General features: G+C 38.0%; 1 protein-coding gene across 20 annotated transcripts in view; it reads right to left on the reverse strand.

The window, feature by feature from the left end:
- Window positions 1-15,685, reverse strand: part of PDE4DIP (phosphodiesterase 4D interacting protein) — a 221,081-nt gene that overhangs the window by 91,972 nt on the left and 113,424 nt on the right. For 18 of the 20 annotated variants that reach the window (XR_013348904.1, XM_077842604.1, XM_077842609.1 and 15 more), the window contains 3 exons: window positions 14,823-14,946; window positions 14,464-14,639; window positions 10,761-10,878 (listed from right to left, as the gene is read on the reverse strand). Coding sequence is in view for 19 of the 20 variants with exons in the window: in XM_077842604.1 (XP_077698730.1) it covers window positions 10,761-10,878; window positions 14,464-14,639; window positions 14,823-14,946 (418 nt within the window). In the remaining variant the exon portion in view is untranslated. The remainder of the gene's footprint in view (window positions 1-10,760; window positions 10,879-14,463; window positions 14,640-14,822; window positions 14,947-15,685) is intronic. The other 2 variants (XM_077842606.1, XM_077842601.1) reach the window with 1 other exon arrangement.

Consider the following 15,685-nt stretch of genomic DNA (forward strand, 5'->3'; position numbering starts at 1 on the left):
GTAGTATAAAATGCTCCAGGTCCATCTATGTTGTTGCATGGCAAGATTTCATTCATTTTATGGCTGAGTAATATTCCATTGTGTATATATACTGCATCTTCTTTACCCATTCATCTATTGATGGACACATGGGCTGCTTCCATATCTGGACTGGTGTAAATAATGCTACCATAAACAAAGAGGTGATTTATCTTTTCAAATTAGTGTTTTATTTCCTTTGGGGAAATACCCAGTATTTGGGATTTTCCAGTAAATGGAATTACTGGGTCATATGGTAATTCTATTTTTAATTTTTCAAGGAGCCTCCATTCTGTTTTCCACAGTGGCTGCACCAGCTTGCATTCCTACCAACAACACACAAGGGTTCCTTTATTATCTCCACATCCTTGCTCACCAATCCTTGTCATTTATTGTATTTTTGATGTTAGACATACTGACAAGTGTTAGGTGATATCTGATTGGGTTTTGATTTGCATTTCCCTGAATGTTGGCACCTTTTCATGAATCTGTTGGCCATATGTCTGTTTTTGGAAAAATCTCTATTCAGGTCTTCTGTCCATTTTTTAGTTGAATTATTTGGGGATTTAATGTTGAGTTGCATAAGATCCTTACATATTTTAGATATTAATGCCTTATTAAATATATTGTTTGCATATATCTTCTCCCATTCAGTAGGTTGATGTTTTGTTGATGGTTTCTTTTATTGTGCAACAGCCTTTTATTTTGGTATAGTCCCAATGATTTAATTTTGCATTTGTTTCCCTTGCCTAAGGAGACATATCTAGGACAATGTTTCTAAGACCAATGTCAAAGAGATGACTTCCTATGTTGTCTTCTAGGACTTTTAGATTTCGAGTGTCACATTTAAGTCTTTAATCCATTTCATGTTTATTTTTGTGTATAGTGTAATAAAGTGGTTCAGTTTCATTCCTTTGCACGTAGCTGTCCACTTTTCCTAGCATCATTTAGTGAAGACATTGTCTTTTCACCACTGTATATTCTTGCCTACTTTGTCATAGATTATTTGGGCTCTCTATTCTGTTCCATTGACCTAGTTGTCTATTTTTGTGCCAGCACCATACTGTTTGGGTTTTTTTTTTTTTTTTGTATAGTTTTTTATTGGAGTTCGATTTGCCAACATATAGCATATCACCCAGTGCTCATCCCATCAAGTGCCCCCCTCAGTGCCTGTCACCCAGTCACCCCAACCCCCGCCCACCTCCCTTTCCATCACCCCTTGTTCGTTTCCCAGGGTTAGGTATCTCTCATGTTTTGTCACTCTCTCTGATTTTTCCCACTCATTTTCTCTCCTTTCACCTTTAATCCCTTCACTATTGTTTATATTCCCCAAATGAATGAAACCATATAATGTTTGTTCTTCACCAATTGACTTACTTCACTCAGCATAAATACCCTCCAGTTCTATCCATGTTGAAGCAAATGGAAGCACCATACCATTTTGATCACTGTAACTTTGTAGTATATCTTGAAATCTGGAATCGTGATACTTCTAGCTTTTTTTTTTTTTTTTTTTTTTAAGTCTGCTTTGGCTATTCAGGGTCTTTTGTGATTCCAAACAAAATTTAAGATTATTTGTTCTAGCTCTGTGAAAAAAATATTGGTATTTTGATAGACACTGCATGAAATGTGTAGATTGCATTGGGTAGTATGGGTATTTTAACAATGTTGGTTCTTCCAATCCATGAGCATGGAATATCTTTCCATTTGTGTCTTCAATTTCCTTCATCAATGTTTTACAGTTCTTGGAGTACAGTGCTTTCACCTCCTTGGTTAAACTTATTTCTTGGTATTTTATTATTTTTGGTGCAATTATAAATAGGATTGTTTTCTTAATTTCTCTTTCTGCTACTTCATTATTAGTGTATAGAAATGTAGCAGATTTCTATGTTAATTTTTTATTCTCTGACCTTACTGATTTATCAGTTCTAATAGTTTTTCTGGTGGAATCTTTAGGGTTTTCTATATATATTATTTTGTCACTTGCAAATAGTCAAAGTTTTACTTCTTCCTTACCAATGTGGATGCATTTTATTTCTTTTTCTTGTCTTGGCTAGGATTTCCAATACTATGTCGAATAGAAGTGCTGAGAGTGGACATCCTTGTCTTGTTCCTGACCTTAGTGGGAAAGCTCTCAGTTTTTCACCACTGATTATGTTAGCTGTGGGGTTTTCATATGCCTTTATTATGTGAGTTATATTCCCTCTAAACCTACTTTGTTGAGAGTTTTTATCATAAATGGATATACTGGGATGCCTAGATGGCTCAGCAGTTTTAGTGCCTGCCTTCCGCCCAAGATATGATCCTGGAGTCCCAGGATCGAGTTCCACATCAGGCTCCCTGCGTGGAGCCTGTTTCGGCCACTGCCTGTGTTTCTGCCTCTCTCTCTCTCTCTGTCTCTCTGTGTATCTCATGAATAAATAAATAAAAATCTAAATCTTTAAAAAAATAAAAATAAATGGATATACTTTGTCAAATGTTTTTTCTATATCTATTAAGATGATCATATGGTTTTTAATCCTTTTTATTGTTACTGTGATATATCACATTGATTTGCAAATATTAAACCACTCTTACATCCTGGAATAAATTCCATTTGATGGTGGTGAGTGATTTTTTTTAATATATTGTTGGATTCAGTTTGCTAATGTTTTGTAAAAAATTTCTGCATCTATGTTCATCAGAGATATTGGCCTACAGTCTTCTTTCTTTTGTAGTGTCTTTATCTAGTTTTGGTATTAGGGTAATGCTGGCCTCACAGAATGAATGGAAGATTTCCTTCCTTTTCTATATTTTGAGATAGTTTGAGAATAGGTATTAACTCTTCTTTATTGTCCAGTAGAATCCATCTGGCCCTGCGTTTTTGTTTGTTGGTTGGTTTGGTTTTTATTGCTGATTCAATTTCATTGCTAGTAATTAATCTGTTCAAATTTTCTATTTCTTCCTGATTCAGTTTTGGAAGGTGATATGTTTCTAGGAATCTATCCATTTCTTCTAGGTTGTCCAATTTGTTGGCATACATTCTTCATAATATTTTCTTATAATCCTTTGTATTTCTGTGGTGTCAGTTGTTACTTCCCTTCTTCTCCTCTGATTTTATTTGAGTCCTCTGTCTTTCTCTTCCTCTCCCTCCCCCCACTCCTGTTCTTGCTCTCTGTCTTCTTTTTTTTCTTTTCTTTTCTTTTTTTTTTTTATGAGTCTGTCTAAATGTTTATCAATTTTACTTACCTTTTCAAAGAACCAGCTCCTGGTTTCATTGATCTATTCTATTGTTTCTTTTGAGGTACTTTGAACAGTACATTTCTAGATATCAATAAATAATCATTGAATGATTCAATGAATAAATCAATGCCTTTCCTTTTCATCTCTTATTAAAAAAATATATTCTTCTTCCTTCATGTTCCAGTACTTTGTGCATTATAAATGTTCAATAAATACTTTTCATGAAGCCATAATGAAATCCCTTATTTTTCCACTTCCTTTGATGCTTTAAAGGATCAGGATTATGATTGCCTTAGATGATAAGGCTTTTTTCTGAGACATGTTACCAACAGAGGTTATATCTGGGACACAGTGATGTTGAATGAGGATTTATAAATGAGTCTCCACCTTCAACATTCATCAGCCATAAGAAGAGGATACTGAAAAGCTGCTTTGAAAAAGATCCCCTTAATATGAAATTGACTGGAGCTGCCTGAGCCATAAATCCCTGCAAGGTTTTTGTCTCTGCCATGAGCATTTAGAATGTGTTTTTGCCTTAACTTCCATGTCAGATCTCTCCATGGTAACGCTGGAATGTTTGCTATTTTAAGAACTATGCCTCACTGCATGCAATGCTATTTACATTAGGTTCCAAACAAGGCATAAATGCAATGGCTTGAGTGTGTGCTGTTTTGTGTGGGCAAGAAGGTCTTGATTACTTAATCTCTCTCACCCTAATTCTGTTGTCCTGTTTCATTTTTTAAGGCAACCACAGTGAAATTACATGTTAATAAATATTCTACCAGGGAAAAACTGGAGAATAGAAAAATGAAATAAAACAAGAATTCTTCCAGACTTTCCTTTGCAAGTATATCATTTTCCCGTGCCTTTTACATCTTCTAGGTCTGGTTTCATTTAAAAGGTTCTTTGAAATAAAGTTCTACTATCCTGTAGAAGAGAATATTATCAATAACTAGAACTATCACCAGCTTTTCAGAGTGCAGGACTTTCATCTGCAAATTTCTGAATACACTCACAGAAGAGAAAAATGCTTTGTAAACTTCACTTTATTAGATTCTTTTTACTAAAAAAGATGTGGACATGTTGCTTCACCATGGCAGCTATATCAAAAAGCTCCTGAGTACTCTGACCACAACAATATATTCTCAGTCTGAATGGACACAGAGGATTGGAGTGATGTCAACTGGTGGCATGTCAAGTTTATGGCTTTTGTTGTTGTTGCTCTATGGAGGCAATTATATGACAGAAGTTCCAAGTATTGTGTAAGTACAGCTAAAATGAATGCTGTACAATATTTTGGTGGAATGGAAAAGGAAAACAGCTTGAGGAATAGTAAAATCAACTAAATCAAATAATCTTGATCAAAACGGTCTGTCTTATTTAAGGGATAGAAGGCTTTGAATTGAAGCCTCCTGTACCTAGAGATTATACCCAGTCCAGACTTTCAGACTGAGATCACATGAGAAGTCCTGCTCTATGGGAAATGGAATAAGAGGAGCGTTTTCACTCGGACAACTCAAACTTACACGTGTAAGGCGTGTGGTATTCTCAGTTGTGAGGGGTCAGGGAAGGTAGAGGAAAGGAATCAGTTACCAGAACTCTAGGGATGGCTTTGCTGGAGATGAGGGAATTCTTAGACCTCTGCAGACCAGGCCCAGAGCTTAGAAAAGGAACTTGTGCCTTCCACATTATGGGGGTGTGACTTCTGTGGTAAGAGGTGGCATGGCAGACAAAGGTTGAGGATAATACAGTGGGAATAAGATGCTGCTACTATTGGCAGACAAGGATGATGCCCACAGCAAAGGCTACAGGTGTCACAGCAAGAGTTGCCACACATGACTAGACAGAGGGGAGAGACAAAGTATTTTCTTTCTTTTTTTTTTTTTAAGATTTTATTTATTTATTCATGAGAGACACAAAGAGAGAGAGAGAGAGAGACAGAGAGAGAGGCAGAGACACTGGCAGAGGGAGAAGCAGGCTCCATGCAGGGGGCCCAATGTGGATCTCCATCCCTGGACCCCAGAATCAGGCCCTGGCCCGAAGGCAGTCGCTAAACCACTAAGCCACCCAGAGATCCCTGACAAAGTGCTTTCTAATTGGTTTTATAATGTCCTTTGCCCCTATCTAATTCAAGAATGGATTAGATGAAGCAGTTAATAGCTGTGTCAAACCATGATTTGCTATCTCCCGAGACGATGGCAATTATCTGCTTAGTCAATCCTCAGTTTAAACAATCTCCAGGATTGCCTTTCTGAAATGCAAATCATATGCTTTTATTCCCTTTGCTTAACTTTTTTTTTTTTTAATTCTCTGTTGCCTATAACATGAATTCCTTAGCTTGATACTTAAGGGATGTCCCAGTTATGTATTACATCATTCTCTAACACTTAGCATATATTTAGTAATACCAATTTCTCTCCAGGCCTTTTTAAGGCCTAGATCAAGAGAAACTTCCAGGTGAGGCTTTCTTTGACTTATTTTTTTTTTTTAAGATTTTATTTATTCATGAGAGACAGAGAGAGAGAGAGAGAGAGAGAGGCAGAGACACAGGCAGAGGGAGAAGCAGGCTCCATGCAAGGAGCCTGACGTAGAACTCGATCCCGGGACTCCAGGATCACGCCCTGAGCTGAAGGCAGGCACCAAATCACTGAGCCACCCAGGGATCCCCTTTCTGTGACTTTCAAAGGTAGAGTTAATCCCTGTCATCTGTGGGTTCCTTTAGCACTATTCATATATTTCTGTTTCTTCATTTATTATCTTGTATTTTAGTTCTTTGTTTACATGCCAATCCCTTATTGAACTATAAACTCTTTGGAAGCTAAAACCCCCAGACCAGTGGTTCTTACTGAGCAACTTCACCATCTCCTAAAGTGTATTTTGCAAATTCATGGAGTGTTTCTTGTTTTTATTGTCATCATAATGATGAGTGGGGCAATGGGTGCTACATAACTTGGAATGGGTAGGGCAAAGCACTGCCCCAAATTCTGAACAACATATATCTATCCAGCTATCTATCTATTGATCGATCAATCTGATTCCAGTTTATATGAAATGCATAAAACAAGCAACTTCATTAAGGCAGAGAGTAGAAAAGATGTTTTCAGGAACTGGGGAAGGGAAGAATGAAGAATTATTATTTCATAGGTAATTTCAATGAAAAATTCTAGAAATTTTGGTTCATTGATCTTCTGAGAGCTGGTTTTGAATTTTATCTATAGATATTTTTTGACCAATGACACACATGTACATTTGTGATACTAGCTCTTCAGAACAGCAGTGGTGAATATGGTTGTGAAGCCACATAAATCTGTCTGACCTCACCACTTACTGTCTTAACAACTTGGGTTAAATCATTTAATCTCACTGTTTGGTTTTGCTACTTGCCGAGGGATCCTTATCCTACTTACTTCACAGTAATGATAGTAGGAAATGAGAGTTGGAAAAAACTGCATATTCAGTCCTCCACCTGGTGCTTGGAGTAGGATCAGGACTCAAAAATGAGTCCTTCCTCCTTCATGGACATTCAATAAAAGCTGGATCTCCAGCTGGTTCAATATTATACCAGTAGACCAGTGACATTATTTCTATGGTCTCATGACTATTTATTTATTTATTTATTTATTTATTTATTTATTTATTTAAAGTCATCTGCTTTTTATTAGTACCACATGCCAGCAATTGCAGAGGGTCAGTGACAGAAGACTTCTTTCTGTGGCATACTCCCTGGAAAATTCATCACTTCTTTGTTTTTTCCCCAGCTTTTAATTATGTATAATATATATATTTACTTAGGATCCATGCCCAGCGTGTGGCCTAATATAAGGCCTGAACTCACAATCCTGAGATTAAGACCTGAGCTGAGATTAAGAGACAGATGTTTAACCAACTGAGCCATCCATGCACCCCTGTAATTGATATTTCAATAAACATTTTGTATCTCATTATAACATTGTGTAATTTAAAGGTGTACAGCACATTGACTTATATATTACAATATAGATTATCACCATAGTGTTAACTAACATCTCTATTACATCACATAATTACCACTTCTTTCTTTGTGGTGAGAATATTTAAAATCTACTCTCTCAATAACTTTCAAGTATATGGTAGAGTATTCTTATTTACAATTACAATGTTATACATTAGATTGCTGGGGCATATTTATCTTATAACTGGAAGTTTATACTCTGACCAACATCTCCCCATCCTCACCTCCCCAAGCCTCTAGTAACCATCATTCTTCTTTGTACCTATGGGTTAGGCTTTTTTAGATTCCACATATAAGTGATATTGTACAGTAGTTGTCATGACTATTTTTTTAGAATATTTTTACTTGTGGGTGCCTGGGTGGCTCAGTTGGTTAAGCTTCTGACTTCAGCTCAGGTCTCAGGGTCCGGGAACAAGTCCCATGTAGATCCCTGCATCATGCTCTATGCTCAGCAGGGTGTCTGCTTCTCCCTCTCCCTTGACCCTTCCCTTCTTGCTCTAACTTCTCTCTCTCAAATAAATAAATAAAATCTTCAAAAAATATTTTTTCACCTGTAGGGATGTCTGGGTGGCTCAGTGGGTTGAATGTCTGACTCTTCATTTTGGCTCAGGTCATGATCTCAGGGTTGTGAGATCGAGCGCTGTAACCTACTTGTGCTGCACATGGAGCCTGCTTAAGAGTTCCTCTCCCGGGTAGCCCGGGTGGCTCAGCAGTTTAGCGCCACCTTTGGCCCAGGGTGTGGTCCTGGGGACCCAGGACCAAGTCCCGGGTCAGGCTCCCTGCATGGGGCCTGCTTCTCCCTCTGCCTGTGTCTCTGCCTCTCTCTCTTTCTGTGTCTCTCATGAATAAATAAATTTTAAAAATCTTAAAAAAAAAAAAGAATCCCTCTCCCTCTCTTCCTCTGCCCCTGTCTCCCACCCCTGCCTGCACACTTGCACATGCACACGCATATGACCATGCATTTTCTCTCTTAAAAAAATTTTTTTTCACTTGCAATAAAGTTATGTTGCTTTCCATTACAAACATGTTCCTATTATGATTGTAGTAATAACAGTATTATTAGTAACTCTGTAGGATTAAAATGTGAAGTTTTGTTTTGTGCTTTCATTTCTGAATGACTTATTTATTATTATTATTATTATTTTCTGAATGGCTTTTTAAATGTTCCATGGAGCACTGGTGAGGTAATACAACTTTATATAATCACCTGAACCTAGAACTGAATTCTGATATCTATAAATATATGCACACAAACAGTGTTAATACACAATGAGTTTTCCATGAATTGAACTGCTATGAAAATTAAGAAAGGGTTGATTTTTGTTTTTTTTTGGGGGGGAAATTTATCAAGTTTTTCACCTTGGCATTGTCATTCTCATTTATTCATTCCTCTTGCCATTTTTGAATTGCCAATATAACATGACTATATCAGGCTACATTTGAAGCTATGACATTCACTTGATTTGACATACAGATATGAGCACCTATTTCTTTATGTCTTCTAATATAATTGTGCTCATGAATTTATATATTAAAATTAACATTATTTTATTATAAATTATTCTTGTTATGTCTTATATGTTAGTATACTTCATAGGGTTGTTTTGAGGGTTAAATTAATTTGAGTTAATATATAAGTTGGATAGAGCAGCTCCTGGTACAGAGAAAATGCTACAATATGTGCTGAAGTATTACTATTAAAAAGTTGTTGAATATTTATTGATAAATATTTTTAAATTGTACTTAGAACATATATTTAAGAAATTCTATGAATCAATTTCTAGGTTTTATAATAATCTGAAACATTTCAGTGTAACTAAATGTTCCCAAGATGTTATAGAAAGTGCTTCAATATTTCTTTTTGTCTAGGAGATTAAAGTGAGATATAATTCTCATTATGAGTTTGCCCTATACCACTGACACTGTGTTGTGGACAGCAATAACAGAAATTGCTAACTTTGAGTTTAGTCTTTGCCTATAAAACAGTCTTTCTAAAAAGAGACAAACTAAAAATCATACTTAAATACATAGAACAAACTTGCCATAGGGGAGGTGGGTGGGAGTATGGGTGAAACAGATAAAGGAGAATAGAAGTGCACTTATCTCAAGCACTGAAAAATGTATAGAATTATTGAATTATCATTTTGTACTACTGAAACTAAGATAACACTGTATGGTGATTATACTTGAATTTTAAAAAGTTCTTCAGAAACTTTTCATATATTTCAGTATTTATCTTGTAAAAAGTCTAGGAACTTTATTTTTCCTCTCCTTTCTGCCAAAGTACATGTATACACATCATTTCCTGAATTGGTTAATCAGAGCTTTCTAACCAAAATAGAGCCACGGTCCAAGAAGTTTACAAGTACAGCCAAAATAGTGATTTCTTCTGCCTCATTGTGGCCCAAGTACCCAAGCTGACCACCTCCAAGAAAGAAGCTCCATCCATTTGCCACTGTACCTTACAAATATAATCAGTTTCTATTTGTGCCATGGAACAGGAAAGATTGGAAAGCACTGCTTCAAACCAATTCTTCTCACTGTTCCTTTTATACTGACTCCAATCTCTACATATGTGAATCAATAAATTAAATGTCACAGTCTGCTTTATCACTGGTCTAAGACCTATAAGAGTATCCAATAATTGTTGATGCTGCTTCGGCACAGATATATTCTAGGGTTCTTTTAGGAAATATCTTTTTAGAAAATTAAAAGTTGAACAGAAGAGGAGAGTTTCCTCTGAGGTAAACTTCCAAGGGCAACAATATAGATAATATAATTATTTTTACCACAGTAAGAGTTCTTCAATATTAAAACTACATTAGGCACACCTGAAACTAATATAACACTCTTTGTTAATGATATTGGAATTAAAATGATAAAAAAATAAAAGCAAAATTGACTGAGGAAAAAACCCACATTAAACATTCTATATAGTTTTAATCACTCAGGGTGGTGGGCAAAATTCAAATGGCCCCAGTGATTCTCACCCCCTGGTAGCCCCCACATGTTTGTGTAATTCCTACCTCTTGAGTGTGGGCAAGACCTGCAACTTGTTTCTAAGGGACAGAGCACAGCAAAGATGATATGTATGGTAGTTACATGGCAAAAGTGAATGGATATTGCACATACAGTTAAGGTCCCCATTCAGTTGATCTTCAGTTAGCCAAAAGGGTTATAAGCCTCTTAAAAGAGTATGTAGAGGTAGAGAAGCAACAGACCCCCTCTTTCTCTCCACTGCTGGCTATGAAGAAGCAAGCTGCCACAACTTCTACAGCCACCCAGAAATAAATTCTTCCAGCAGCCTTCCCTGAGTGAAACTCCAGATGAGAAAGCAGCCTAACACCTTGGTTTCAGACTTCTGAGGCAATCTGAAGAGAACTCAGCTAAGCCATGCCTGAACTCCTGATACACTGTGGGATGATGGATGTATATTGTTTTAAGCCACCAAATTTGTAGTAACTTGTTATACAGCAATAGATAGCCAACACAGAGGCAACCAGTTCAGGAAGCACTGCCCACACCTCACCTGTATTTCCATGCTCATTGGTTCCTCCAACAGATGGAGCAGTTGTTGTTTCTCTTGAGACAGCTGTTCTACAAGCTTCTCCTGGGAAGCCAGGCTTTGATGAAGTTCTTCAATTCTTCTGGAGCAAAGAAAAAGTAAGAACAATATTTACGGTCATGATACTATTATTGCCTTTATTTTTCAGCCCACTCCAAAGACAGCATGATGCAGTCCAGTTGGCTTTTACCTTTTTGATTCACTGAACTCTGATACTTATTTTAGAGACCCATGTATTCTCTGCCCTAGCCCCCACTATGTACACAAATTACTTTCTGCTTACATTTTCAACAGGTTCAAGGACCTCCTGAAGCTGACTCATGGATCTATAGACCGTACATATGTAACTCTTGGAATATGGACTCAGAAGCTTTGTTTCTGGTTGCTATTGTTCCACTCAAAAAATAATTTCTGGATAACCATGATGTAAACTCAACACACCCTACTAAATACCTGGTAATATAAAATTGGAAAACACGCAATCTCTGCTCTGTAGAAACTTTTTCTTATAAGATTTATTTATTATTTTAGAGAGAGTGGGAGGGAGGGGTAGATAAAGAGGGAGAGAGAGTCTCAAGCAGACTCCCAGCTGAGCACAGAGCCTGATGTGAGGCTCAATCCCACAGCCCTGAGAGCATAACCTGAGATCAAGAATTGGACACTCAACCGATGATACACCCAGGCACCCCTTGGCTCTGTAGAAACTTAAATTGTTTTGGTGTATTTGTGGAGTGGGGAGACAGAGCTACAAAAAATATATATAACAGGAAAAACAGGAAGAGACTGTAAGGAGTCTACCATGACAAGGTTATCTCCTGTATAATACTACACTGAGTGCTGCCATGGAACTATAGGAAGAAAGATAAAGGGAGGAGTCATTGAGCCTGGAGCAGTCTGGGGGAAGTTTAGGAGAAGAGATTTGGAAAACTGGACTGTTTTCCAGGTATACAGGGAGGATCCTGAACAAAGGAATGAAGCATAAAGATACAAGATATTTTGGGGGAAGAGTCATTGGAACAAAGGCTGGCAAGAAAGGTGATGGTGAGAGAAGAGGCTAGAAATTCAGACTAGGATTTAGGTTATCAGACTGCATGCCATGTTGAAGTATACAAACCACAGGTTCAAATCAATAGCTATTCCTCATCTGTTATATGCAAGGTACATCTTGCTGTTTCTCTTAGAGTACCAGAGATATATGTCCTTGGAAAACATGCTGGTACTAAATGAAATGTTTCCAATTGTCATTATTCCTGTGTAGGCATGTAAGACAATGATAGTACTTTGGGAGGAAAATAGTTGGTAGAAAGGTGAGGAGTACCAGAAAGTCAAATAGGAAGCACATAGATAAGTTATAAATTAATTTATAAAGTTTAAATAAACTATAAATTTAAATTAATTATACATTAGTTATAAATTATAAACTAATTGAGGCTATGAGAATCAGCTAAGATATGTGGATGAGAAAGAACTTTAAAAATTTAAAAGACGGGGCACCTGGGTGACTCACTGTTTGAGCATCTGCCTTCGGCTCAGGTCGTGATCCTAGGGTCCTGGGATGGAGTCCCACATCAGGCTTCCCACAGGGAGCCTGCTTCTTCTCCTGCCTATATATCTGCCTCTCTCTGTGTGTGTCTCTCATGAATAAATAAATAAAATCTCTTAAAAAAATTAAAAAGTATCATGCAAATGCAAGCTGTAATAGTGATTAGGATGGTGAGGGGCACCTGGGTGGCTCAGTCAGTTAAGTGTCCAACTCTTGATTTTGGCCCAGGTCATGATCTCAGGGGTGAAATCGAGCCCTATGTCAGGGTCTAGGCTGGGTGTGGAGCCTGCTTAGGATTCTCTCTCTCCCTCTCCCTCCTCCTTTTATCCGCCCCTCCTCCCCCCCCCACCCCGTCATGTTCTCTCTCTCTCAAAAAAAAAGTAATTATGATGATGAATGTGGATCCCTTATCAAATTCCTCATGGTATCTGTGCTAGAACATTTCTTTTTTCCAAGCCTCCAACCTTACTTTTCCCTTTGACCCTCAGTCTCTATAGATAATCTATTCTTCTACTTTACAAAGTTGGTAAGGCCATGTGATACAAACTCCCTAACTTATTGGTCACATGCACATATGTTTTCTTTTGTTTGTTTAACAAGTGTTTATTGGGATATGGACAAGAGTCTCAGGGAGTCTAGGAGGGAAGATCTGAAAGCAAATACAATGCCACACTGAGAACTGTACAATAACAGCTGTGTATATAAAACAAGGCAATGACATAAAGATTAATTCTGTTGTCACAAAAGCACTCACAGAAGTGACAACTAATGCCTAAGTAAGTTTTGAAGAATGAGCAGGAGTTCATAAGGATGGAAAAAGAGCAGATGTTTCCCACAGAAGGAAGAGTATGAGCAAAATCCAGGAGACCTGACATAACATCATTTGCTTCTGGAGGCAATGTGTGGATTTAGGGTTTAGATTCCTGCAATGCCTGTGGCCATGTTACACAACTCTCTAAATGCCAGTTGCTTCGATTATAAAGTATAATAATCCCTACCTCTGGAGTTATTAGGAGAATTAACATTCTAGTACTCAGCTGTATAGTAAGAGTGCAACAAACTTTAGTCATCATTATTATTATTAATCCTGCATCAGTGAAGTGTGAAGGGATCATGGTGGGGACGAGCCTGGGAGAAATCAGGAGTCAGATCATAAAAGGTTTTGATGGCTATGCTAAGGAGAATGGATTTTACCTCCTGAAGGTGTTGGAGGGCATTTTCTTTTATTTTTAATTTTTAAAGATTTATTTATTTATTTATTTGAGAGATAGTGTGTGTGCATGGGGGGAGGAGCTGAGGGATAGAATCTTCAGGTGGACTTCCCACTGAGTGCAAAGCCTGACATGGGGCTCATTCTCATGATCCATGAGATCATGACCTGGGCCAAAACCAACAGTTGGACACTTAACCAACTGAGCCACCCAGGTGCCCCTGGAGAGCATTTTAAATGACTCTGCTATGTCATTAGCAGATTTGTGTCTCAAAAAGACCAGATTACTCATTGTGGGTATATTGTGTGTTTTTTGCCTATTCAGTTAAAAACCACTAAAGGCTTTTTATGCCACCATAGTACCATGTATCTAAGACCCTAAATTATGTAGGCTGATATTATTGAATTTTCCATTTCAAAACTTCTCTAAATTGTTAGATTGCAATAAAATAGAGAGTGACAGGACTGGAAGTAAAGAAATAATTAGGGAGTTGCTGCATTAACCTAGACAGGGGTGATCTCAATTGCCCAATTACCTTTAGAAAAAAATTCAAGTTCCTTTTGGCTTACAGAGCCAGCACAATCAGACCTTATTCCCACTGCAGCTTGCCTCTCACTAGCCCTTCCCAGACCTATTTGCATACAACTATTTACTGCTGTAGTTCCATACAACTATTTGCTGGTCTTGAAATAAGCCCTTGCATCTGTCTCCCTTGCAGTTTCTCCATCTGCACAGAAATTTTCCCTTTCCCACCCATATCCTACACTATTTCTTTGAACTCCTATTCACTCTTCAAAACCAAGCTCAGATTTCAACTTCTGCAGGGAACTTTCAATGGCACCTTGCTTTTTAGTCTGGAAGCTTAGAGAACAGGCAAAAGACAAATGATGAATAGAGCACTAGAGGCACCTACTTGTCCCGCTGGGCCAGGGCCTCAGTGTATTGGTCAGGATTGACCTGGTCCATTGGTACCTCTTCCCTGTCATTGGCAACTCCCTTCAGTTTCTCTGATAGCTCCAGGTTACATTCTTTCTCAGCTTCCACCAGAGCTGCCATCCGTGCAGCCTCATTCTTTGCTAGCCTGGATTCCTGCAAAAAAAGAACAAAAACAGAGAGGCTGCAAAGTCCCACCTAGGTTAGGAGCCCAAGGCTGTGGACACTTGAGTTTGGGAAGGAAAGTAGAGAGAGAAAAGGTGAATGTCAGGAGGCAGAGCAGTAGGGAAATAGATGAAAGGGGACCTGTAGCCATGGATCTCTGGAAGTCCTACTCACCTCCTGCAGAAGCTGGATCTTATTCTCCAGGAGCTCGTAAACATGCTCCGTCTCCTGCTGTCTCTCTTCAAACTGACGCCGGAGCTCAGCTTCATTATGGCTGTTGAGATTCTCCACATCAGCCCTAAAACCACAAAGCATTTGCCAGTCAGAGCTAGTCATATAGCAAAAGGACCCAGTAAGGTAGTTTCAATAATTCAGAGTCACACTGATGAGAAGAAAAATGAAGCATTTTCCCCTGTGCAATTATTTGTAGAACTGTTCTTTCCAAACTTCTCAGATAATTTTTCAGGAACTCTAATTTTTTTGTTGCTTGTCAATCAGAATATACCTGACTTCCTAGAGGCTTCATTTTTGCTATTGCTTCAAGAGGAGAATCTTTATTTTTTTTAATTTATTTTTTATTGGTGTTCAATTTGCCAACATATAGAATAACACCCAGTGCTCATCCCATCAAGTGCCCTCCTCAGTGCCCGTCACCCAGTCACGCCACCCCCCGGGCACTTCCCTTTCTACCTTCCCTAGTTCGTTTCCCAGAGTTAGGAGTCTCTCATGTTCTAAGAGGAGAATCTTTCATTTGGGAGGTGGACAGTCATCAAACAGTTCAGAATTCAACATCCATGTTCATCTATCTCTGGTTTCTTCCATTTAGACTGTTCTCCCAGAGCACTTTGTTAATTCCCTGCCTTTCTTGCTATTTGAATTTAAAGTGTTCCATTTAGGGTGCTGAGACAGAATATCCATTTGGACAGCCACAGAAATGTTCTCCTCTTTTAGAGCTAATAACCCATAGGCTGTTCTGAATCTGAGCTATCCAGTTTTCCCATGTTCCTATGCAGAGAACAGACATTTAATCTATGAAG

The sequence above is a fragment of the Canis aureus genome, chromosome 12 (genome assembly GCF_053574225.1).
Source record: "Canis aureus isolate CA01 chromosome 12, VMU_Caureus_v.1.0, whole genome shotgun sequence".
NCBI lineage: Eukaryota > Metazoa > Chordata > Mammalia > Carnivora > Canidae > Canis > Canis aureus.